This window comes from Emys orbicularis, chromosome 14 (assembly GCF_028017835.1).
Source record: "Emys orbicularis isolate rEmyOrb1 chromosome 14, rEmyOrb1.hap1, whole genome shotgun sequence".
Classification (NCBI taxonomy): domain Eukaryota; kingdom Metazoa; phylum Chordata; order Testudines; family Emydidae; genus Emys; species Emys orbicularis.
In genome coordinates, this window is record NC_088696.1 from 27,518,903 (window position 1) to 27,545,536 (window position 26,634).

Here is a 26,634-nt window from a genome sequence, read left to right on the forward strand (position 1 = left end):
TATTGTTATCACAAGTGATACCTTGATTAGTATAACTGAAATGTTAAAGATGTTTTTTCAGTTCTTTTAACTTGTGTTTGTCTGAAGTTTAGTTACTGAGCTAGCTGATTCTTTTAGCTGTATTGCCATTTTCCCTTTTTGTTTGTGTGGGTCATTCATAAAGGTGAGAGGAAAGGGAAACCCACAATAAAAAAACAAAATTTAAGGGGCTAGTATTGTAATTTTGAACTTTGACACTATAAGTGGGTACTGGGTGCTAAACTATTTTTGGCAAGTTAGTTATTTTTTGTGATAACTAAAAAATTACATGTCAGTTGGAACTATACTTCATGTTTCAGTGGAATGACTGTACACAATACTTTTTTAAACATTTTACAAAATGTAACTGTATAGCTTTAAATTAACAAGTTAAATCTGATACATTACTGGTGTGGAACTACATGGAAATTAAGGTAGTTCTCAACATTAATTTACTTAATTGCATCTGGGAGAGTACAATTAGTACAGCATTTTCCTTAATCCTTTCATATCCTGCCATTAAACTTCAAGTTACAATAGAAATGGAAAGACTAACATTCCAACACATTGAAGACATAAGCTATCATGGCATAATATAGTAATAAACACAAGATCTCATTTTAAAATATTTAAAAAATATTAGAAGTCCTAAGCAAGTGACAAACTGAATAAGGGTTGAGATATGGTCAACGTGTCTTTATCTTTACTCAAGGAAGATGCAAGGAAAGTAGAGGCAACACTTTTGTATTATATAAAAAACACAAAATCCCAGCAACCCATAGATTTTTCACATTTAGAAAGAAAGAACAAGAAAGAAAAAGAAAGAAAAAGAAATTCTATCCATCCCTGCCCAGCACAAGCCCTGAAATGAAGTCTGACTGGGTCTGCTTATCTTTCTAAAATAATCATATGGAAGAGTCAGGTAAAACTTAACCACAAAAGAATCAGTGATGAGTTGTGTAAAACAAATAGTTTATTTTGTGACCATACCTATTTAAACAATTCCTAATTTATAAGACCATGAATCTACAACACTGACCTTCCACAAATACCAATTTTGTTTGAACAGAAGAGCGCCCTGAAATTTTAAAAAGTTCCCATCGGAATGTGTATTACAGAAAATGAGATACATTGAAGTTTGTCTGGGTGTACGGACACTAGCAATACAAGTTTATCATGCTCTCTGCTGGCTTGGAAGAGGGATGCCACCATCAGGTTTAATGTATTCCATTATTAGTCATGGTGTCTGTGATGTCGTCTCAGTTAAGCAAAGGCTTTGGTTTAGCTGCCCGTTGGTGTTGCACAGGTTTAACATGAACAGCTGTGACAAAGAAAAATAAATAGTGAGGCTGTTTTACATATAAATGCCCTGCCCCTTCCCTCCCCCATAACTAGCTAGAGGTACCACAATCACTGAGGACTCCTCACCCTCTTGCACTGGCAAAAGTTTAACAGCTACCTCCACTTTAGAGAGTTCTGTAATGCCCATCTCTGCAGCTACTGTAAAGAACTTGATTCTTCTATAACTTTCCTGCTACTGCCTTCAGATTTAAATCTGCCTTCAGATTTAAGAGCAATTGTCCACAGCCTTGGAGTCGTCTCAGATTCCATGCCACTGAAAGCCCAAATAGCAGCCAAAGACGACTTCTTCCACAGAAGAGATTGCATCCCCAACTTTTTGACCATAGGTATGACCACAGTGATCAATCAAAACAAACATGCTTCATTATTGCAGTTCCTATCTAGGAACAAAACCACCTCTCAATGAAAAGGCTCCAACATATGCTTGAATAATAAGAATATAGCAGTAGGGATATACTGCTGACCACATGACCAGGATGGTGATAGTGACTGAAATGCTCAGGGAGATTAGAGAGGCTATAAAAATAAAAAACTCAATAATAATGGGGGATTTCAACTATCCTCGTATTGACTGGGTACATGTCACCTCAGGATGAGATGCAGAGAAAGTTTCTTGACACCTTAAATGACTGCTTCTTGAAGCAGCTAGTCCTGGAACCCACAAGAGAAGAGGCAATTCTTGATTTAGTCCTAAGTGGAGCACAGAACCTAGTAAAAGAGTTGAATATAGCTGAACCACTTGGTAATAGTGACCATAACATAAAAAAAATTAATATCCCTGTAGTCGGGAAAACACCACAGCAGCCCAACACAGTAGCATTTATTTAAATATTTTTGGATGTTTTCTAAGTTTTCAAATATACTGATTTCAGTTACAACACTGAATACAAAGTGTACAGTGCTCACTTTATATTTATTTTTGATTACAAATATTTGCATTGTAAAAAACAAAAGAAACAGTATTTTTCAATTCACCTAATAAAAGTATTGTAGTGCAATCTCTATCATGAAAGTTGAACTTAGAAATGTAGAATTATGTACAAAAAAAAAAAACGGCATTCAAAACTAAAACAAATAATGTAAAACTTTAGAGCCTACAAGTCCACTCATTCTTACTTCAGCCAATCGCTCAGACAAACAAGTTTGGTTACAATTTGCAGGAGATAAAGCTACCCGCTTCTTGTTTACAATGTCACCTGAAAGTGAGAACAGGCCTTCATGTGGCACTGTTGTTGCCAGCGTCGCAAGATATTTACGTGCCAGATGTGCTAAAGAGTCATATGTCCATTCATGCTTCAACCACCATTCCAGAGAACATGCGTCCATGCTGATGACGGATTCTTCTCGATAACGATCCAAAGCAGAGCGGACCGACGCATGTTCATTTTCATCATCCGAGTCAAAATCAGCCTTCTGCTGTTGGCATCTCTTTTTTGGTTATTCGGGTTCTGTAGTTTCCGCATCTGAGTGTTTCTCTTTTAAGACTTCTGAAAGCATGCTCCACACCTCGTCCCTCTCAGATTTTGGAAGGCACTTCAGATTCTTAAACCTTGGGTCGAGTGCTGTAGCTATTTTTAAAAATCTCACATTGGTACCTTCTTTGTGTTTTGTCAAATCTGATGTAAAAGTGTTCTTAAAACGAACATGTGCTGGGTCATCATCCGAGACTGCTATAACATGAAATATATGGCAGAAACTGGGTAAAATAATTCTCCCCGAAAGAGTTCAGTCACAAATTTAATTAACACTTTTTTTTTTAAACGAGCATCTTCAGCATGTCCTCTGGAATGGTGGCTGAAAGCATGAAGGAGCGTACAAATGTTTATTATATCTGGCACGTAAATACCTCTCAACACTGGCTACAAAAGAGCCATGCAAACGCCTGTTCTCATTTTCAGGTGACACTGTAAATAAGAAGCAGGCAGCATTATCTCCAGTAAATGTAACCAAACTTGTTTGTCTTAGTGATTGGCTGAACAAGAAGTAGGACTGAGTAGACTTGTAGGCTCTAAAGTTTTACATGGTTTTGTTATTGGAGTGCAGTTATGTAACAACAAATCTACATTTGTAAGTTACACTTTCACAATAAAGAGACTGCACTACAGTACTTGTATGAGGTGAATTGAAAAATACTGTTTCTTTTATCATTTTTACAGTGCAAATATTTGTAATCAATAATATAAAGTGAGCACTGTACACTTTGTATTCTGTGTTGTAATAGAAATCAATATATACCTCTACCCCGATATAACGCTGTCCTCGGGAGCCAAAAAATCTTACCGCGTTATAGGTGAAACCGCGTTATATCGGAGTGCACAGCCCCGCCCGCCGGGAGCACTGCTTTACCGCGTTATATCCGATCACATTATATCGGGGTAGAAGTGTATTTGAAAACGTAGAAAAACATGCGAAAATATTTAATAAATTTCAATTGGATTTCTATTATTTAACAGTGCAATTAATCGCAATTAATTTTTTTAATCACAATTTTTTTTGAGTTAATCACGTGAATTAACTGCGATTAATCAACAGCCCTAATGTATAGTTAGGATTGTTTTCCAATGTGGATTACTTTGCATTTATCAGCACTGAATTTCATCTACCATTTTGTTGCCCAGTCACTCTGTTTTGTGAGATCCCTTTTTAACTCTGTGCAGTCTGCTTTGGAATTAACTATTTTGAGTAGTTTTTTATCATCTGCAAATTTTGCCACCTCACTGTTCACTCCCTTTTCCAGATCATTTATGACTATGTTGAACAATACTCGTCCCAGTACAGACCCCGAGGGAAACCGCTATTTACCTCTCTCCATTCTGAGAGCTGACCATTTATTCCTACCCTTTGTTTCCTATCTTTTACCCAGTTATGAATCCATGAGAGGACCTTCCCTCTTATCCCAGGACAGCTTACTTTGTTTAAGAGCCTTTGGGAGGGACCTTGTCCACACACTTGTTGACACCCCTCAAAGAATTCTAGTATATTGCTGAGGCATGATTTCCCTTTACAAAAACGATGTTACCTCTGCCCAACGAATGGTGTTCATCTATGTATCTAATAATTCTGTTCTTTACTATAGTTTCAACCGATTTGCTCAGTACTGAAGTTAGGCTTACCGGCCTGTAATTGCCAGGATTGCCTCTGGAGACTTTTTTTAAAAATTGGTGTCACATTAGCTATCCTCCAGTCATCTAGTACAGAAGCTGATTTAAATGATAGGCTACATACCATAGTTAAAAGTGAAATTGCAGAACTACCGAGTTCTTTCAGAACTCTTGGGTGAACAAACAATAAGTCACTACGACCAGATGGTAATTTATCAATTTGTTCCAAAACCTCCTCTGATGACACCTCAGTCTGGGACAATTCCCACTTAAAAAGAATAGCTCAGGTGTGGGAATCTCCCTCACATCCTCAGCAACGAAGACCGATGCAAAGAATTCATTTAGTTTCTCGGCAATGGTCTTATCTTCCTTGAGTGCTCCTTTAGCATCTCGATTGTCCAATGGCCAAACTAGCTGTTACTTTTGAGTCTTTGGCCAGCTGTTCTTCAAATTCTTTTTTGGCCTTTCTAATTACATATTTTTCACACTTCACTTGCCAGAGTTTATGCTCCTTTCTGTTTTCCTCAGTATGATTTAACTTCTACTTTTTAAAGGATGCCTTTTTGCCTCTAACTGCTTTTGTTGCTTTGTTGTTTAGACATGGTGGCATTTTTTTGGTTTTCTTACTATCTTTTCTTAATTTGGGGTATACATTTAAATTGAGCCTCTATTAGGGTGTCTTTGAAAAGTTTCCATGCAGCTTGCTCAGTTTTCACTTTTGGCACGGTACCTTTTAATTTCTGTTAACTTCTTCATTTTTGTGTAGCTCCCCTTTCTGAAATGAAATCCAACCGTGGTGGGCTGCTGCAGTGTTCCCCGCTCATCCCTGTAGCGATGTGGGACTCACTCCAGGTACCTTCTCTAGCTCCCCAGCAGCCAGGCCCGTCTCCTTCTACAGCTAGAGGAGACTGGCTTCCCTGTCTTTTATAGGGCCAGCTGAGTCTGTTTGGGGCGTGGCCACAGCTGAGGCTGCCTTCCTAAGCAGCCTGGGCTTTTCCTTACAGCCCCAGCCCTCTCCCAGGGCTGGCCTTAACCCTATCAGAGCTGGAGCGGGTAACCACCCCGCTACAATCCCTCAGATGTTAACATTTTTTATGTTATGGTCACTATTATCAAGCGGTTAGCTATATTCACCCTTGGACCTGATCCTGTGCTCCACTTAACATTTTGCATAGAGTATAGTACATAAACAAATAGAAACATTTTTGTATTAAAACATCTTGGTTCCTTGGAGATAGAATCAGAAAACCCTTGTACTAATTATACTATGTTGCTTTCACACTAATTGCAATCATTATACATAAAGCAAACATATCCCTCGTTAGCATAAAGTCTTTTTTAAGAAAGATTATTGCATTTTTCTTCATTGGAAATTTCAAAACTTTTTAGTTAGGAGAGAAATCTGGCTGGCTAGCATCAGAAAGTTTTTAGCTACAAGAGTTGCATCTACTACAGTAAATAATATTAAATTGATATTCAGAAAGACAGCAAAGTAGCTGGTCTCAAAATATTACAGATTCTAAGAATCTACAAAGCTTTCCCATCCTTACCTGGTGTTGGCAAAAGTCCAGGTTTCTCTCCAAGTAGTGGTCGTTTTGCAGGCTGATGGGGTGAATATCCTAGAAGACCAGGTCTTTTAGCAGGTGCTGCTAGAAGAGGTGGAGGTTTACCCTTTGCACCGGACATCCCTGTTTGGTAATTAGGTTGATTTTTTTATTTTATTTGTAATAAAAAGAACATTGAATTTGTTTGAGCAGGATACTCACATTAATATTTAAACAAACATGGATTTTAATTATAACAATATCTGGAAACATTCAACTTGTAAATGCTGCTCCACTATCTGAAGTTTCTATAAAAAGTAGAGTTGCAGACACTAGCAACTCTACTAGCATCATTCAGATTTTGCTAAGTCTTCAACCGATGCCACTAAGAGCATTACTTTATAAAAGATCTAACACTACAGAAGTACAAGTAAAATCCTTCCACGTTATTTAACACTACACCTACATGTAGGCATGCATATTGGAAAGTTTTACATCTCTACCACAAAGTACAGTTTTCCGCTGCATTAGTGGTGACCTGTAAACATGTTTACACTACAAGATAGACTGACACAAATTAAATTAATAGAGTGGCCTCGTTAGTAAAGGAAGATTGATAAAGACAGCAAGTAAAACAGGACTAAATTACTATGTTACAATTCATGTTAAATATATTTGACAAAAGACCCTAAGCAGACCCAATAATGACTAATTTAAGACACCACAGCAGGACACCAGTTGTGATGCAAATTTGTGCCTAGTATTAGCCCTGAGGCTGAAGACTCAGATCATGTACACACAAAATTGTGAATGTCTTATATTCTTATCATTAAGTTATGCTGATTTCCCAATAATTGTTAATATGCATCTCAATTTCAATCATAAAAGCAATAAGCATTTAATTTTAATTAACTCAGCATAGGTTTAGTACTACACAAGAGTCTTAAGCATCTAGGAGAATTCATGTTTAAAACCTGAACTGCCCTCAACGTCCCAGACGCCCCTTTGGTTTTCTATAAGCTTTCGTAACTTCAAATAGTTCTTTTACTAGAGCTTAACTTTGGCAACTGGAAAAAAAAGTCCCTATACTTTCATAATATTACAGGAGATTCATTTTTAGATAGGAACAGAATAGTTGTTCTTCTCTACCCCCCTGTCCTGGAAAGTCTGCTATGAAAGGTAGTATGGGTAAAATCATCCAACTTTTTTTTTTTTTTTTTAAACTATTGTAGCCTTTTTTTATTTAATACAAAATTACTAAATTCAATATAAACTCCCATGGGTTCAGCTCCTGGGGCTACAGTTTCAAGCTCAAAGTGAAAATCACCTCTAGTGCTTTTCTCAAATTTGGAGACTTCAGGAACACAAGATGACCACGGATAGTGACACAATCACAAGTACAAAGTTTTATCTGTACTACAAGTTTTATTAAACCAATAAGTGAAGCTATAATTACCCATGCGTATATAAATCCTACAAAACCCATGCAATGACTAAGATTGTAGTCATATTCACATCCTCAGATATTCTAGGGTCCAATGGACCTCTCAACAGATGATCATTGACAGAGGATGGTTCCTGCTGGATCTTTCCACTTTTACCCAACCAGGAAACATCTTTTATATTGTTGTTCTGACCACACCTAACACCCTATGCATATGCATGAGCGTTTCAACCCTCTTTTCCCTTACCTGTACTTCCACACCCCATGAATACTGGGGTGCCTCATTTTTCTTAGATTATTTCTTAGTTCATTTTATTTTCATTAGCATCTACACACAACATGTAACCTGTGGTCTGGACATGACATTCCACGATGTTACAATCAGGTGTCTCATGGTCTTGGACAATACGTTGCTGTCTATTCCAGTTTTCTGTAACATCACCTAGTGGCACATCTTTTGCAGTAATCTTATGACTTTACTGGCATAGGGTTATTCCTAGGTCAACAACTCATGTCAAGCATTCTTAAGCCTATGGCCTAATATGGTGCAGCTAAAATCTTACAGGCCTCAGCCTGTAGGCCTTACATTCCAGCCATGCTTTACTTACATACCAAATACATACTCATCACTCCTAAATACTTGTCAGTCTTACACTTCTATAATCCTACAATTTAAATCTATTTAGCATACATTGATTATATATGAAATAGCATATGAGTTGACCATAAAAACAAAACACAATGATACATGGATGATAAAATAAACTAATTGGCTATGCTATTATTGAATCACCACTCTAAATATTTGCAAACGACTCCAATATTTTTGGGTTCCACATCCCCTCACTTTATTATACTTCCCGTAACGTTGATTATAATATTTCTATTACATTTTTGTGAGCAAATCTATTGCAGTGAATGATCGAATCAGTCATGAAAAAAAATCAAGGTAGTAAAATAGTTTTAAATATAAAATTTGACATAGGAGGAAGTTAAATAGTTACTAACCTGGTGTTGGAAGAAGAGCTCCTGATGGCCTATCACCCAACAATGCAGGTTTAGCTGGAGGAAGGGGCGACTGGCCTAAAAGAACATTCCTGTTGGGTGTCGGCAGAAGGGGTGGAGGTTTACTTAAGGTATGGGTGGCAGTGCTTGTACTTGGCATCATGTTTGCTTGATACAACGTGTCTTCAACTTCAGTTGAAGGATCAGTTTGTTCAACAAGGGCTAGTTTAAGAGAACAACAAACAAACAACAGCAAAGTAACTAACTCTTAAGAGTACATCATTACAAAGACGGCGTGACCTATAATGATAAGATTATTTCTAATTAACCCCTTAACCTAGAGGTTCAAGAAGTTTCTATAGGGCTGCAAGTTCTAGGGATCAAGAGAACTCCAGAATATCTTTCCAAAATACACGTTTTCTGCAACTTATGCAAGCTTGTTGGTTTGTTTTATCTGTTAAAGTTGTTCTGCTGAATTTCTCTTGAATACTTTGCAAAATATATATAATGGTTGAATTAATGGCTTTTATTAAACCAGATGTGAAATTCTGCATAATGGTTCCTTCTAAGTGACTTTAATTTAGAATGCTTTTATATGTGTATGGTATTATCAAAACTTAAATGTGTGTCTTAACAGAAGAGCTACAAAAATGTACTTGTAACAGTGAATCTTATGGGAAAGTGATTGCCCATTGGGTGGCTTGGATATAAAGATGAAGTGTTTGATGTGTGACCATTTCAATAGGGAATATGTATCTGATTTTAGGATAGATATACACGTGCTTTAATATACATTGACATTTACAGGTGGACTTTTGACCTTTTTCACCTTTATCATTTATATTTGTAGACTATTTATGTGTAATGTACCTGACAGCTGGTTTTGTAACACAGGTTGATTTAAAAAAAAAATGTTTGAAGTTGTATTTTGGGGAAAAAAGCATGAATACCTTCAAGCTCATCTTTCCTGGTCTTCAGGTAGTCACTTATTGAGTTCAACTCCTCACGATATAAATATTTTCCCTCACTTAACAGAAAGAGGAGATGTCTAACGCCTAGAGGCACACTGTAACTCCCATAGAGCTCCCGTTCTAGGTAGTCATCCGCCAGATCAGCTGCTTTGTGTGAAATTTCGGCACGCTCCTGCTGCTCACGCTCAGCAAAAATTTTCCCAAATGCTTTAACTACCAGAGCCAATGCATCCTCCATGGGCATATTACGGTGTACTACAGAGAAGAGAGATAGCTTGCTTTATCAGTCTTGTGTTCCCATCTACTTGACACATTTACAAAAAGACAAAAAACAGAGCTGTTAAGTCTGTGTGTAATTCAACTGAATGAAATTTAAAAGGTTTCTGTTTCAGTATTAACATGGTTACCCTGTAATTACAAAAGTTAGTTTGATTCAGCACAGCTATGTGCAATGTTACTTAACTACAAGTTACATTTAAAAAGTTTCCCCAATTAAAAGATATGGGTCACTTGTCATCTTAATTTAAGCTTGGGCTAAAAAGATTCCTGGTTTCACACTTGAACAGTTGTGCACACATCTGATTGAAATAAGAGGAAAAGCAGTATTAGCATAGACTTTTTTCTTAAATTCAGAACATATTTTACCTGAATGGGGGAACAGGACAGTTACGTATTTTTCATTAAAAAAAAAAAAAAAAAAAAAAAGTGCCTTTTTAATAATGACTAGAACAGCTGTGTTCTTGTTAAGGGGAAAGATGTGAAATCTGAAGTTAAAGTTTTAGAAAATTGAAGACTTAAAATAGATGGATTTTAATTTGATCCATCTATGTAGCAGTAAGATAAGAATGTGAACTGTAAATCATGTTATTTATATATAATGCCCTACTATGTTTGACAGCTTTTGTTGTCTATTTCATGCCATTTAGGAAAAAGAAATTCAGGGCAGATGGATTTGTGTTTTGTGAATTATTGGAAATTAATTCAATGAAGTATTTACAAATTGTCACATCTTAACTAGGTCAGGCTTTGTTACCAAGAGGTGTAATGTGTCAGTATTTAATATTTTAACATGTTCAAAGAAAATTAAATTGCAGTTTTGAATGGGGACTATTTTAAGTGACATTTCTATATGAAGCTAAACTTACTTTTGATAGACTCATGAAGCATGATTACGGTGCAAGAGGAAAGTGCTACATTTGACTGTTCAACAAGAATACAAAATGGGGAACCATCATTTTTAACTTCTTGGAGGGCGCGTGTGAGACCCAACTCAGATGTAAGGTATATCATTTCCACCACAAGGCCATGATCCTGCAACCGATGGCCTATGACTGTTGCATATTCCCTTAAAGAAAAAAAAGAGGCTGGTTATTTTACAAATAAAAGTCTGTGTCACTGTTAGTTGTTGCCATGCTGCAGTTCATGTTTTGTATGCTCTAAGTTACAGGTAACAATTCTAGTTATGTGAAGTGTAAGAAACAATTTTCTTTCCACAAATGGCATGTTCCTTAAATCAGACAAGCTCTTTTAGATGACAGAATGGAGATTTTTTTTTTTTTTTTTTTTTTTTTTTTAAAAAGAAAACATATACTGTACCAGCTATTTTAGAAAATATTTGTCTTAAGGTTCAACTGTTTGGAAATCTGATCCCTCCATATATGGGAATTTTTAATTGAGGATCCCTGTGGGTCATGTATTAAGTGCTATTTTTGGAAAGTATGTGTGTGTGTGTGTGTGTGTGTGTGTGTGTATATATATATATATACACATATACACACACACACACACACACACACATTAATGATTGAAACTATTTATATTTAGCATTTTATTTATTCTAATTCATCATCTATATATCATCACTGATATAGTCAATTAAATGTATTCAATTAAAACTTGACTTCTTTTCTCTTGCCACAATAGTATAAACTGTTATGACTGGCTTTAGTGTAAGCCTTTTAGTTACATGAACTAGTTGGCTTTTTAAAAATAAATGTGTGAAGATAAAGAAAGGGCATTGAGAATTAGGTTTAAAGGGTATTTATGCTCAGCAAATGTATAGCACACATCATACTATATGTACACTGCTCCCTATGTAACTTCTGATCTTATCTGCTTATTTTACAATTGAAAGTTTATTAGTGTCAACACTAGGGAAGCAACATAGATAGGGAAAAGCAAACCCTGGTCATTTCAGCTTCCTCATCAGAACTGTTAGCCAACAGCCAATAACTATATTATTATATACACACGACAGAAATGCAGATAACTTTGTGTACCACATGGTACTTACTGTTTTGGCAGTTAGGAAGATTCTGATTTAACATGTAAATTAAGTAGATTTGATGTGAAAGCCAGTGAAGGAAAATGGAGATCAAGATATCAATTTTACACACAATTCTTTCTAACTGTATCAACTTTAGAAGTCTATTTTTACAAACTGCTTAGAGAACCGAGTATGATCACTGCACTCCAGGTGACTCAACCAGCCAGGCTAAGTTGTTCCTTCAGACAAAGCTATAGTAATGGCAGTGTTTTCACCATGATTGCAGGTCTCTCTACTACCGAATACAGAAGAGACATTTCACAGAGCACTGACCCCTGACATCGTGCTATGCTGGGTACTGACAGAGGATTTGCCAACTGCATTTGAAGTGATCACCCACCATAACATCTTTCAGACGGTGCCACGAATTAAGAGATGAGCAAAATCTCTAGTGTAATCCAAGTAACATCTGAATATCAAAAGACTAATATGTCAGATGGAGGGAGGAAAGAAAGGGGATTCTCAGGTATCGTATTTACAGCACCAGGATCCAACACTCGAAGGAGAGCAGCAATATCAGCACTGCTTTAGACTGATGAGTTGTTGATTCCCTTACTAGAAGTTGTGTAAGATTCTAAAAAGTATGGTTTATTATCTATAAGTTTCCATGTAGTTAACCCATTTAAAAATAGCATATTGGTAATTAATTTTGTATTGGACACTAAATATAAAACGTTCATTTTGTTATGGAAATGTAGGAGGAGGCAAGAAATAAATAAATACAATTTAAGTGATGATATTGAACATTAACTAAACATTGGATGTTAAAGTTAAGCTTTCTTGAACCAATCCTCCTGGTCCTCAAATAAAGCCTATGACGAATGTTATCAATGGATTGTCAAGACCTCCATATCGAAGTTGATCCTGGTCATCTCCAGGAGATGGACAATTATGATATGAAAGTTAATAGTTCTAGGATAACCAAGAAGAAAGTTCTTTGCACTCTGCCTCATTTAACTCTCTTGTTTTGCCATATATGTAATTTCATGATGCTTCAAGCCTTTACTTTGTATTTGTTAAAAAATGACACTAAATGCTTTAAATAGAAAATGTAAGGTCTTGCTATGACGACTTCATTCCTCATAAGGATTAATCTGAAAGAAAACCAAGTTACCTAAGAGGAAAAAAAAACTAGAAAATTTGCTTTCAGTTTAAAGGGATGTTGCACTTAAAACTTTCAGATTTTTTTTTTATTATTATTTCTTTTGCTGTAAGCACCATTTAACATGACTAAAAGATTAGAGAATAAAACCTATTTGAGTTTGCACATTTGATAGTGGCTTGTATATAGCCAGTTTCCCTTTTGTTTATGTGGATCTTTCACTTGGCAGCTGCAGAGAAAAACATTTTTTTACATTAGGAAAATATGTAAAATATTAAAAATTGTCAAGGTGACTCAAGGACAGATGTAGGATATGAATCTACTTTTAACATTATTTTATATTGATTAGATTTCATGGTTTCTAAGAAGATTCTCCTATTAAATGCTAAAACGTAAACAAAAAAATTAAGAGTTGAGTCAGAGTTAATTTGCTTTACAAGTAACTTTTTAAAAGTTCCTCCGTGTGCCCCCATGCACATTTAATATGCTCAGTGGCCTAGGAGATGCATAACAATTTAAAATACTTTAGAAAAGACTAAATAGAATTATGTTAAGGAACTTCAGAGAGGAAAAAGTAGGCTTAACACTCAAATATTACCTACATCCTCAGCTCTGAGAGAACAGTATAATTAAGTGAACGTCTTAACTGGAAACCTTAAACACCTCATTTTTAAATTAGAAACCTACGTTTGTTCCTTGCTGATGGCCACAATGATACAGTCAGAAGGTCTTTCTTTATCATACTCTTTCTGTATCTGCTGGTAAAACTGTAGGTATAGCTTCTCCCTACGATCATCCCTGGTATAGTCATCATCTAAAATCAAAGAACAAATTGATTAAAAGGTAACAGTGACTGGAAACCAGCATCGGAGCTTCAGGTGTCTTTCCCACTCAGTTAAGTATTGTGGAAACAGAGAAGTCCACTAAAAAGTGAACTGTGAAACTAGTAAAAATGTATTTGTCTTGGACACACAGCAAGACAGACATGACACAAGGAATGTGATTTAACTAGGCAACAATTTTATTAACTCATATGGGAATTATCCAGTAATAACTAATCCTATGCATGTCACCCTTCCTCCCTAAATCTGTTCTACCTGGTGGAAGACTGTCTTCAGACCCCACTCCAAACCTGAGCCCAGCCCATTGTTAGCCCACTGCCCACCCCTCATATTAGGTCTAAAATGCTGGGGGGGGGGGGGGAAGGGTTGGTTCCTCACTGTATGAGACATTCGGAGGCCCAACCCTGTTCCCCCATCTTCTTTAGAATATGCCTTCCCCTAAATCCACTTCCAACTCTGGTTCATCAAGGAACCAGTCCTCTATTTAAAAAGTTCTTGCACTGGAAACATGCAATCAGGAGGTGGCAGCAATTAGCTTGGCTACCTCCCCACATCCCTAACCAGGTTCCCATAGGTTAACAACTCCTTCACTAACATTGGCCAAAAATATATTAAGTCCCTGTCAGAGTCTTCCCTGAATAGCCGAGGTAACGCAATAGATTTTTACAAACGTAATCACTTTCTGATTTACACATTTTCTGGCCTCATGAACATGTGGAGGCCTGGTGGCTCTCTACCATAATCTCTGCTGCAAGATTTCAAACCAGATTACAGATATCCATAGGAAAAGGTCCTATTCTGCCCTGTCTCTTTGCCCTAGTTGTTAAGTCAACTCCCTTACAAGATCCCAAATTGTTTTCACCTTGGTGCACAATAATCGTTTCAGATGGCTACCAAAGAGTGTAAGCGGATATCAGCTAATCCCAGAGCATGCTCCTCCTTCTATGCAATCATCTCCTCACCAAGGCCTAATATTGTGAACCTTCTGGGCAACCGTCTGCCTACTTCTGGGCCCAATGAACAATATTGTGCCCACAGATCTAATCATTATCTCGTCACCTGCTCCCTTGATCCAGAAAACCAGGTATGCAGCAAAACATAGCACATTCACACCACTGGTCTCTAATTCTCAACTGGAGGCCTCATATGCACCAAGTATGCATTTGGATGCCATCAACCAATTATATCCCTCAAGCCCCTATTGCCAGTTGCACTGAGGAAGTTGCTGCCCTGATCCTGAAAGAATGGTACCCAAATTCACCAGCAGGGAACCTGATAATGTAAGCCCCTTTTATAAGACTGCCACAAACTGGAATTTTCTTGAGAAACTCCTGTCAACAGGAAGAAAGAGTGGCCCACCATTAGCCAGCCTCAGCAATATGTAGGTCCTTAAAGCTCTAACTGGGCAAGTCCCTGCCTTCCCAAACTCTTGCAATACTATAGACTCCCCTTCCCCTCCCTAATCCATTGACATTATCAGAGTCAAAATGACTGGTCGCTCCCCCAATATAAGTCCCTAAATTCCAAAGCTCTACCTGAAATACCCCCTTGCTGATGTAGGCACGAGCTCATTGACTAAACACTCAAAAAAAAAAAAAAAAAGCCCACTAATACAGCTGCCTTGTTCAAATCTGCATACTGGCTCTATTAACATACCTGTGATCCCAAAGAATCTGAATAATGATGGCTCATCAGGGATCTTCTGTAAGGCCTGTGGGGCGAGACCACTCATCTAACAGCCTCCTAACTAAAAACCCGCCACAAGGATCCAGAATACCCAACATACTGCTAGAAAAGGTGATGCTGATAAACAACTGAGACACTCATTGATGCCAGCCCATGGTGTATCAGACACCACACGCTTCAGGAACTGGCCAAATCTCGGGCAAGCCTACCCCAAAACTGAGTCAATTCTCTAAAACCCTAAACGTTCATGGGGCTGCTGATCTCTGCATTAATCCAAGCACAGTCACGAGCCAAGGTTCCAAAAGGCCAGCGACATCTGCTCAGGCTCCTTGTCAGGTCCTGGTGCCAAATCTCGAAATCCATCCACCTGCAATCAAGACAGCATGGGCTATGCCATTATTAATCCCAGGCACATGTTAGCAGTAAAATAGATTTTACAAGTTAAGCGCTGCAGGACAAGTGCCCTCACCAACCTTGTAACTCAGTGACCTGGGGGAGTGGGTGTTAATATGTACCAATGCCATGTTGTTGCTATAGAATTTCACTTGTTTGTGACCTCCTCTCCCCCAGATCATCACTGCAACTAAAATGGGGGGGGGGGAACCCAGTATACTATCTCCCAGAGTATATGATCACTAGGCATCTCCAAGCACACTACCCACCCTGGTAAAGGCCCCAAACCTGGTGTCCCCAATGCATGAGTGAACTTTCAGGTCTGTCTCTGCCCCAACTAGGCATCTAGCAGGAGACACTCCTCTCTCCAAAAGGTAACTCCATTAAAGTGATTTAGGAACTGAGCTGTTTCCATGCCCATAAATTCATCTTCATTTCTTTACTCATACTTTTAAAATGGCTGAGCCTAGCTATCCCTGACATAGCAGCTGATGGCAGGGCACAAAATGCCTATCCAGGAACTACCAGTCTGCATGCTGGAGTATTGTGTCCAGTTCTGGGCACCGCATTTCAAGAAAGATGTGGAGAAATTGGAGAGGGTCCAGAGAAGAGCAACAAGAATGATTAAAGGTCTTGAAAACATGACCTACGAAGGAAGGCTGAAAGAATTGGGTTTGTTTAGTTTGGAAAAGAGAAGACAGAGGGGACATGATAGCAGTTTTCAGGTATCTAAAAGGGTGTCATAAGGAGGAGGGAGAAAACTTGTTCACCTTAGCCTCTAAGGATAGAACAAGAAGCAATGGGCTTAAACTGCAAGGGAGGTCTAGGTTGGACATTAGGAAAAAGTTCCTAACTGTCAGGGTGGTTAAACACTGGAATAAATTGCCTAGGGAGGTTGTGGAATCTCCATCTCTGGAGATATTTAAGAGTAGGTTAGATAAATGTCTATCAGGGATGGTCTAGACAGTATTTGGTCCTGCCATGCGGGCAGAGGACGGGACTCGATGACCTCTCGAGGTCCCTTCCAGTCCTAGAATCTATGAATCTATGCAAAACTAAGAAGGCAAACAACAGCTTGCAGTTCATGCAGCATAATCTACTTGGCTGCTCTGTCCTTCTTAATCCCAATAATTCTGCAAGTTTATGCACAGAAAGTCTAGGGATGCCAGTCTCTATATCTAACTTGATCCCCTTTTTCTTCTGATAGCCAGTGCCTGTGATTACTGCTAACAGGAGATCAACAAGCTGGTACACTTTAGAATCTGCCCTGGCCATAAACAAGAAGGCATCCAGGTAGTTTGCTATTTGCTGTAAACCCAATTCCCATACCACTGACCTCCAGCTTTGGGCTGAGCCCGATATTGAGCATCCCACTGCTATGGTCTTGTCAAAATAAAAGCCGACCTACCAAATAAAACCCTACAGGTCTGAAATCTGAGGGGGTTTACTGGTAGCAGTCAAAAAGCCAACCTAATGTTACATTTCACTAAAATTGCCCTGGGGCTGCAAGTCCTCACCATGTTCACAATGGTACCAAAAGAAGAGTAACATTCTGAACATAATTCCCGGTCTATTGCATCATACATGGAGCTTCCAATACTCCTTGGTGCCTTTTTGGGGACCAAATCCAAAGGAGAAACTTGCAGGTCAGTCATAGGTAAGTGCATTAATAGCCCTGTAATTCACTTAGAAACAGTTTGTTAAATCTTGCCCCTTATTAGGTCTCTCAAACCCTCTACCGATGTCAAATTTTGAGATGTGTGAATTCCAACTCCTTCATATGGTATCCCAAATCCTACTATAAACTCCGCCCAAAAATATGCCCCATCTATCTTGTTAGGGTAATCCCAGGGAAACACCCAAAGCACCTTGAGCTGGAGATAAAGCTCCTTCCTCCATTCCTGCTACTTGGTCCTGTGTGTGGGGATAGAGGGAGCATCTGACTGATCCCTCCTTCTACTGGTCTGGAAATTTCCACAAATGCTGTGGCAAATGAGTGCCCGGTGAACACCGAAACACTTCTCGCATGTGATTTTTTATCTGCAGAAGTTCCAAAAACATCCACCTTCACTGAAGTCCCAGCATACTTTACTGCAAGAATCAGATCTCTGGTTAGCCTGCTGTGGAAACAATAAACTGCTGTTGGTATGTATGAATGGCACTGACCAAGTCAGGATCATCTGCTCTAACCAGAGGCCATTATCAGCCCTGTCACACCTCATTTGTGGAAATGTAGCATGCAGCCTGTAACTTAAATTCCTCGTCTTAATGGGCCCATGCTATACCCCCAAATGTATTGCAGACCCAATAGAATATGTACATATATTTGTACAAGGCTGAGCTTCTCTAGATATTTGCCAGACATCACCCCAGCATATATCAAAAAGGCAGGTTGTCAGTTTTCCCAGGTTCAAGCCACCCTTTGATATCTCGCATTCTCAGTGTCCCTCTTATTCCTCTGCACTCTACCTTCCATCATTGCTTCCCTGTACAATGAGAATATTTCTGTGGGTTTTTTTAAGTGGCTTTAAGAAGGTGCACCCCCAACTGGAGATGGCATTCCTGTACAAGCCTGTCTTATTTTCACCTGGAAGACAAAAAGCTGACAGCTGCAGGGGAACCCACCACATCACCTGCTCCACACCACCCTGTGATGTACCCATCTCTATGGCCTTGGCCCCTATCCCTACATTGCAAGCCTAAGTGAGATTCACCACCTGCATTCCTACCCCTCCTTGATTGGTAGCTCTTACCCTGCTGATAAGACCAGAATCGATTTGGCTGCTGCCATTACCCCAAACTGGAGTCCATGTTGGGCATGCAGTGGTTCCCATGCTAGATTCCCCAACAGAAGTTGGGGATAAGAAGAACAAACTTCTGTAATTTGAGGACCAGAGAATCCACAACGGTGTTTAAGTCTGGCCACCTGGCTGGAATAGTAATTCCACCTGCAGCCTGTACCCCAGACTGCCTGGGGAACCCAGGGCAAATGGGATGGAACCCTCTGTGGAAACCCACCCAGTCTCCCCAAGAGGAGCTCCAGGGGTATCCTCCAGCTCAGAGGCTCCCTCCATTGTCCCTGTGGAAAAATCTGCTGCCTGTCTAGTTCTCTGATTCTGTCCATAGGGGAAGGGGCATGGCCCTCCACACCGTACCGTCCTGTTCCGCCCTCCACCTGTCTGGGTGCATCTTCCAAAGTATATGCCCTCTGCACTCCCCAGAGTCCAAACTCACCCACTACCGGCAAAGGAGATACCCCTGCCGGGGGGACCACACTTGCAGCCCTTGCTGTTCTCCACTTCTCTCGGGAGCAAGGGGCGGTTAGGCCAGCTTCCACTGCTGAGGATTCATGCTCCGGATCCTGTCGCCTGGAAGAACCTGGCTGCTGGGCTGCCACTTCTGTCTCTTGTCTTCCGGGTATCCCTGGGGTCTCATGCAGACTGGGACCTGCCGGGACCACCGCCATCAACTTGATGTATCTCGGGACTCCCTCACACCAGGAGGCACCCCATGCTCCCATTCCGCTGGACTACTTCCCTGCCAGCATCTAAGCTATTGCTTTGAGTGTGTAATGATGTCCCAGCCAGGGGGAAAGGGCTTGGATGCATAAGAGTCCCTGGGCTTCTAATGTGCTGCTCAGACCAGACAATCGTCCAGGATAAACCCAATCATCCCTTCCAAACCCAAGAGGAAGCTGAGTTCCCACAGGGAGTGGGAGACCCTTAAAGAAGCCTGTAGACTGCTGGCCTGTCTCCCCAGCCAGGAAAGATTGACACCATAACTAGAGTGTGATTTGGGCCCTTTTCTCAGGCTAACACAATACTTCAACTGTCTCTTCCTCTCAGTGCAAGGTCTTTTGAAGAGGCCTACTGATTCCCCACATGATTAATTTTTTCCCAGCCATTTGCCAGAGTCATCCAGCTCCAGGGCCTGCCAAAGGCGCCAACTTGCTTCCTGTAGCTCTCCCACATGAGCCAGGAATTTCTTACCAGAGCCTCCCTGCTCCGGGCCTGCTACCAAGTCACCTGCTGGCTTTTACAATAACCTGATCCCTAGCTGATCAGTCAAATGTGAGGTTGGGCCCCAAGTTCCCTTAAAGGCCAGGCACTCTGTGACCAAACCACCGAGTTCCTCTTTCTCCTGCAGACCCACACAAAGGCTGCAGGGGGTATATTCTAACAAAAAGGAATATCAATTAGTTATAAATTCTTACCTTTTTGGGAATACTGATATCTCTCATAGTAATCTTCATTTCCTGTTGAATAGTCATACTGTTGTCCAAATAGTTCTTCAAAACTAAGGAGGAAATAATATTTTGGGGAAAAAATATATTCAAAACATTATAGCAGGCCAATTCATACAGATATCCTCACAAACTAGGAAGATAAAGGTTTTAAAACAGTAGTAGTGTACAAGTTATCAATATTGAATTTCAGAATAGATGACTTTAAGCCATGGAGAGGTGAGAAGTGTTAGTCTTTCCATACTTAAAGACTAAGCTAATTTTCCATTAAAAAGCATTTGACTGCCCAAGTAGCTTCACTAAAACTAAAGTACATTTAAAAAAAAAAAATTAAAAAAAAAAAAAGAAGATCATTGTACAATGATCTATAAAGCCCTGAAAGTTCTTGGAACCAATTGCTATAGTTCAGTCAAGACTGGTGGAGGCATTTCTGCTCTCTGCTCCAGAGACTGAACTCTAAGATCAGTGGCAGGGCATCTTCAACAGACAGCTCTCTCCTCCAAAATTCACCCCTCTGAAGATTCAAAGTTTGGTGTTTTCAGGGTGCAACCTTGGTAAGTTTTACTACTGGGGTCTGACCATCATATAAAAATAGTCTTATTTTAACTCTATTTTAAAACAACTGTAGGGTGCCCAGGTGCTATACATTAGATACCACGAACAAACTAGGTGTTTAAAAAAAAAACACCACTCAACAACTATTTAGGAAGTTTTAACAGATATACAAATTCTTGTCATGTAAATATCAGTGACAAAACATAGTCATTACAAAAGTGAGCTTGTTTATAGACAGAAGTATTTTCCTACAGACAAATGGGTTGTTCATAAAGCCTTTAAATCATTTACATAGTTATCCTATTGAAAACTGTGTCTTACCTATTCAGATCTTCAAAGTCCTTTGAATAACCATCTTGGGGAGAATAAGGACTTTTCTGGTATGGTCTATAAGGATTTATGCTAAGAGAAACAAGAAATATGAGATTAGGTATGTTCGATCAAAAGAGCTTTTGCATGGCTACAATTAAAAAGCTTGTTTTACATACTGGTAACTCTAAAGTTCTTAATGGACTTTCCAAATTCCTGTTTGTTTTGGTTTTAAAACAAATGCTATTATAAAAGAATCTGCTTAATTCCAGGGCTGCAGTATTATGGTGAAGCAAAACATATCTTCCTTTCAGTCAAAGGAAGACAAAACATTCCCAAAAACTTTCCTTCACAAATCTTGGGCATCTGTAAGCCAGTGACACTTTCATATTTCCTTGTAAGGTTTTGCCTGCATTGAGCTAGGTCTACACAGCAAGCGATTCCTCTGCTCCTCACACATACTGACACTAGCTCTCATCAAGATAGCTCAAGTATAAATAGCAGTGCATCCACAGTAACACTGGCAGTGGCCATGGAGGCAAGGCTGAGCCGGGCCGAGTATGGACTCGCCTGAAACCAGCTCATCCATCCTTCCATGGCCGCTATCAGTGCTAACGCAGCTGCACTATTATTTATACTTGCGCTATCTCAACAAGAGCTATCGTGTGTGTCGGAGCAGGGGAAATCACATCCCTAGCTTGAAGAGTAGACACAGTCTTAGAAAAAAATGCCTTATAACATAGAACAAGGCAGCTACATTTTGTTCACAGCCAGCTTCTGCTGATGTTTTATTCTTCCTTTTAATGAAATGTTGATGTCATACCAGCTGTCATGAAGTTTTGCAATCACGGATGAGACATTTTAGGGCAAGTGTTATTTACATTCTGCTTACACCACCTCTATCTGTAGCTTTGGATGATCTAACGTTTTCCCCTGAACCCATAGTTGCTAGTGAGTGTAGAGTCTGAAGCACATGCTAACACAACTGATTTTAGATCTTGCAGTAAAGACTTAACTGATTTGTTGCCCATAACAAGATGTGGTAAAAACTAAGTATATAAATGTAATTTAAGCAAGGCTTTTGAATGGTAGTAAACTTCAGTTTACCTATAATTTTAAGCATTTAATTTGTTATAAAAATCCAATCCTATACACTGGTTCATTTTGTTCTGCAAGAGATGCCTATGCTAACAAAGCCAAATATATTTTCACACAAAAGGACACAGGTGAGTGCTTCTCTTTCTTATTCTTAATATTTAGATTATGGTGGTAGCCAGAGGCCCCAATGAAGATTAGGGTTCAAGAGTGCTATGTGTTGTACAAACTGTTAGAGTGTAAGCTCTTTGGGGCAGGAACCTTGTCTAAGACAAGCAACACAAAAAGGGTGGGGGAACAGGGAGACAATCTAATGTGTATATTTACACAAACATACTGTTTTAATTGTCTTGATGAAGAGACACCCTAAATTTGCATACAAATTAAGGACAGAAAATGAGTTTAGTTTATGTATTACAGTTAAGAGAATGAAGTTTTTCTGCACTGGCAAGAGGATTGACTAAAAGCCCTAACAGAACTTGATCTCTAATGTCTATAATATTTCAGTTCTACTTCATCAGAAAGAAGAGCAAGATAGGATTTGACATAGAGAAAGGACTGGACACAGAAAGGATCACAACAGTTATTTGGGAAAACCTTCTTACTCTGAGGTGAATAGGGGAAGGGGCTAGTATGAGAAACTTAAGTCACTAATAGACCTAGTGCCTGGGGATTTGATAAGGATCACGTAGGCTTGGTACAATTTTGTTTCATGAGGGTAGTGCCAATATGAAGTCCATAGGATAAAAGGAATAAGCAGATGGCTCAACATGAACAAGTCAAAAGTAAGTTGCTTTGAATGGGAACACAGGCTGACTAGGATGATGTCCAAAAACAAAATCAGTAGCCACAAAGAAAAGCAGCATGATATTTGGATGCCAACTAACCAATAGGAGAAAAGGTAAAGTTAAGACAAAATCTCTTGTCAAGAGATCAGGAATCTTGCAACACCAGTAGAGAGCCAGCTTCACTTGAAATAAACACTGTAGTTGACTTAAGTTATTCATATTTTAACTATGTTGTCAAAGTTACAAATATTTTATCACCTGAAAAATGGAACTGATAGCTATTCATGGTAATTAGAAAACTGCTTTGGAAATCCTAGCACGTCAAGAAACTATTCAGGAACTAACTATATATAAACTGGATGTGCCTAATGCTTAGTTGCATGCCAGGCACCTTGATAAGGTAGGTCCAATCTACCACAAGATAAATGGTCCCAGCAGCAGGTAATACAGATTACCACATTGCTCAAGTACAGAAGTGCTAACATCTTGGGAGATGTCAGCCATTTGAAATGGACCAGGATTCTGCAACATTATCTTGTTGCACTTGCAGCCAGCTCTACCAGTATCAGCACTTTTGGGCTGTGCTATTGCAAAGCTGCTGCTGAGATAGCAAGAAAGAGACAAGGATGAAAGGATGACTGGATGGACAAAAGTGGTGGTCCCAATAGTAGTCCAAAAATTCTTCTGCAAAGAATAGAAGAGGACACTTCCATATCCAAAAGATCAGAAGTTTAGTTTTAAAAACTTAGTTTCTCAACCTAGTTAGTAAGAATTTGGATTCTCCAGGAGTCTTAATTATTTTGATGGAATAATCTGATATAGCCAGGAATCTAAGGTGGATAATTCTAAATAAAATATTGTTTCCACAAACACAAACCTAGTAACTTCTATAAGTTTTCATCCATTATCAGAAAACTTTTGAGAAAGCCAGTAAAAGAATGCAACTGTAGAGTTAGTTCACATTGCAGGATTTCTTCAAAAATAGTCATTCTGGGAAGTATCAATGTTTATCTCATAATTGGGAGAAACAGATAAAAGTCTTAAATCACTGTGTTGGTAATATAAAATAGAATATGAAAATGTGGGAAGGAAATGAAGAGGGAGATAAGAGGCTAAGGAGGCACTACTTGGGAAAAGAAAATGGTAAGAATAGAAGAAACTGGGGAAAATAATATGCACATTGTGAAGACCTGAAGACTGATCAAGAACTCATTCATGCTAGTACTAAAGGAATATTAAGGAAAAGTGAACAAAAACTGTAAGATTGTCCCCTCTAACATTTAACTAAAGGAGTTTTGTTTACTTTGATACAAGTCTAACTTATGAAGACATCTAGAAGGGAAAACATGTGTACGCTTACAAATAGAATGCACAATAGCGTTTTTACACACAAAACTGGATGAAGAAAAAGTCCACCTTTTTATAATCTACTTAAAAACTCAATAAATCTGTTGCATATTACTTACTCCAGAAGGCGTGGAATCCATCCGGGTCTATGCCTGGACCCAAAATGAAAAGAGCTTGGATTAAGTTATATTGACGACAAACCGTAAAAAAACAGCAGTTAAATCAAGATTAGTAAAATGTGCTGAATTTCTTCAGCAGCACAGACCTTATGCACCACACTTTCAGATTATCATAAAATGTTTTAAGGAGCGAATAAGCTAAAGAAAAAATGGAAATTGTGTTGTGTTGTAAAGGAATCTGATTTTTGGAGTAGGTGTGTTCCTTGAAGCTATCTCTTGTAGGCCCCAAGTACCCAGAGGCATATGCAAACCTTACTCACCTCAATTGTAGAAAGAGAAAAAGAGCAAAGAAAGGAGAGTTAGCGATACTGATTAAATGAAATTCAACTACTAACACTAGTAATCTATATTTTATCCCTCATGCCATGAGCTATGCAGCAGTTATGAGCCATACAGCAGGGCATTAGATTGCTCCTAAACTTGCCATTTCTAATATTCTATCAAGAGATGTGTACAGAGGAATATTTTATATGTATTTATACAACATACCCCAAAAATGATCCAGTTGGCTGCTCTGCTACTGTCCAACAAAAGATTTCCCTTTTTCCAGATGCAGCTTGTTGGTAAAGCTGGCCTTTCCATGACAAACTTCAAAGGGTTTTGAAATACATGATTTTGTTCACCTGGCAAGAATAATTGTTGGCCAAAATAAGAAATCCTAAATTCTGATCTCCTTACCAAAAGACGTTCTTGGATCTGTATATTAATTGTATTTAGGGAAATGAAAGTTTGGAAAGAAATAAAGGTAATTGCTTGCTAAACATGAAATTTAGAAAGCCATTCAGAAAAGAATTAGAAATTGAGTAAGAAATTACCCTTGTGTAACTGAACAAAAATTAGGATAATAATCTTAATCCTCCAGAACTTCTGGATGAAGTAGCTACAATAATAAATAAATGGTCTTATGCAAAAGTGGGACTGGCTGAAGATCTAGTCTCAAACACCTTCTACAATAGCTTGAAATTTTAACACTAGAACTTTAAAGTGACATGGTGCAATAGGAGAGTGGACTGTACAGAGAAATAACAAGACGACCAGCACAGGAGGAAAGTAAGAAACAAGTGAGCTGTCCTAATTATCTCCTATAGACACTGCTACCAGATGCTCTTGGATTATGCTCAAAGTACCACTATGAGGACTAGAAATGGATGCCAAAAGATCCTGTACCAATCGAGAGAGAGAGATTTTTTTCCTCTCTGTACCATAAAGAAAAGACACTTCATATCTAATTCTGTGCTGAACATGCAGGGGTCTTCACACTCTGAGTTTCAGATATTCTGTGCATTTAATTACTGAGAAATCAAAATGTACTCTAAGCCTTTCTATTTAAGCTGTTAGTTATAAGGCTTCATGCACGACAGCAGAAAGCTACATCTAGGATTACACTGACAGATGTATTACTTAGAAGAAACAGATTCTTCAAGCTACAATGGTAGTATAATGAGGACAGCTGTTTGGTCTTACTTCATTTATTTTGACTATTCTCAAATGAATGTCATTGGACAGGAGAATGTAAAAGCTACTTAAATTCAACTGATGGTGTCAGGTTCTATTTAACTGCTTGAGTTTAAAAAAAAAAAAAAAAGAAGCAGCATTTTGAAATATCCTGGAAGTTCTACATGAGGTCTGAAGATAAAGAAATAGGTTTTGACTTAGTGCCTCCTGGGTCAATTCTCATTAATCTAAAAATTGCTTCTTGGTGTAGGTCAAGACTTTTAGTGTCCCAAAGGTCAGAAAATTGACAAAGTTACTAAATATCTACTAGCTAGAGGAGTAAACCTACTAGCCAATGATAGATACAAAAGATAAGTAGAGAGCCTCCACATCAGTGAGCTCCAGGAAGAATCACGTGTTGTAAAGTACAACCTCCTGCCATAGGTAATGGAAGTGCTAGAATTCATGCATTGGGCTCCAGCTTTCATATCAGCATCTGGCTACTTGATATCTGAAAAATGTGAAGCTTCACCAACTTCTAGCTACTGGAAAGGAAAAGACGCTCTCTGGATACTGCAAGGAAAACACAGAAAAAGCTTCCGGTACTCTAGTCTTCTCCCACACCATTTTTTATTTATTTATTTGGGGGGGGGGGGGGGGACATGAAAAATTCTAGCATTGATTTATGCTGATGAGATTTTGCCAGATGCCAGCAGACCAAAACTGATACTCTCAACTATTTCATTGCTGCCCACAGGGTTGCCCACACAAATAGGAGTGATTAGTCTTATTAATTTTACATTGCTAGTGGGCACAGCTATGAGGCACTGCAGACTCAGGAAACCACCACCACCACATTGGCTTATGTTCAGTAGGTCATCTTCACAACA

At 38.8% G+C, this 26,634-nt stretch overlaps 1 protein-coding gene across 3 annotated transcripts in view; it reads right to left on the bottom strand.

The window, feature by feature from the left end:
- Positions 1-976: 976 nt before the first annotated feature.
- The window catches only part of LOC135888861 (nuclear receptor coactivator 5-like), a 32,015-nt gene continuing 6,357 nt past the window's right edge, over positions 977-26,634 (bottom strand). Inside the window, exons 3-12 of one of the 3 annotated variants that reach the window (XM_065416655.1) lie at positions 24,251-24,283; positions 20,914-20,994; positions 20,008-20,090; positions 19,029-19,241; positions 13,561-13,687; positions 10,591-10,790; positions 9,425-9,700; positions 8,478-8,696; positions 6,032-6,169; positions 977-1,339 (exon numbers count right to left, since the gene is read on the bottom strand). In XM_065416655.1, coding sequence (XP_065272727.1) covers positions 1,278-1,339; positions 6,032-6,169; positions 8,478-8,696; positions 9,425-9,700; positions 10,591-10,790; positions 13,561-13,687; positions 19,029-19,241; positions 20,008-20,090; positions 20,914-20,994; positions 24,251-24,283 — 1,432 coding nt within the window. In that variant the 3' untranslated portion in view covers positions 977-1,277. The remainder of the gene's footprint in view (positions 1,340-6,031; positions 6,170-8,477; positions 8,697-9,424; positions 9,701-10,590; positions 10,791-13,560; positions 13,688-19,028; positions 19,242-20,007; positions 20,091-20,913; positions 20,995-24,250; positions 24,284-26,634) is intronic. The other 2 variants (XM_065416656.1, XM_065416657.1) reach the window with 2 other exon arrangements.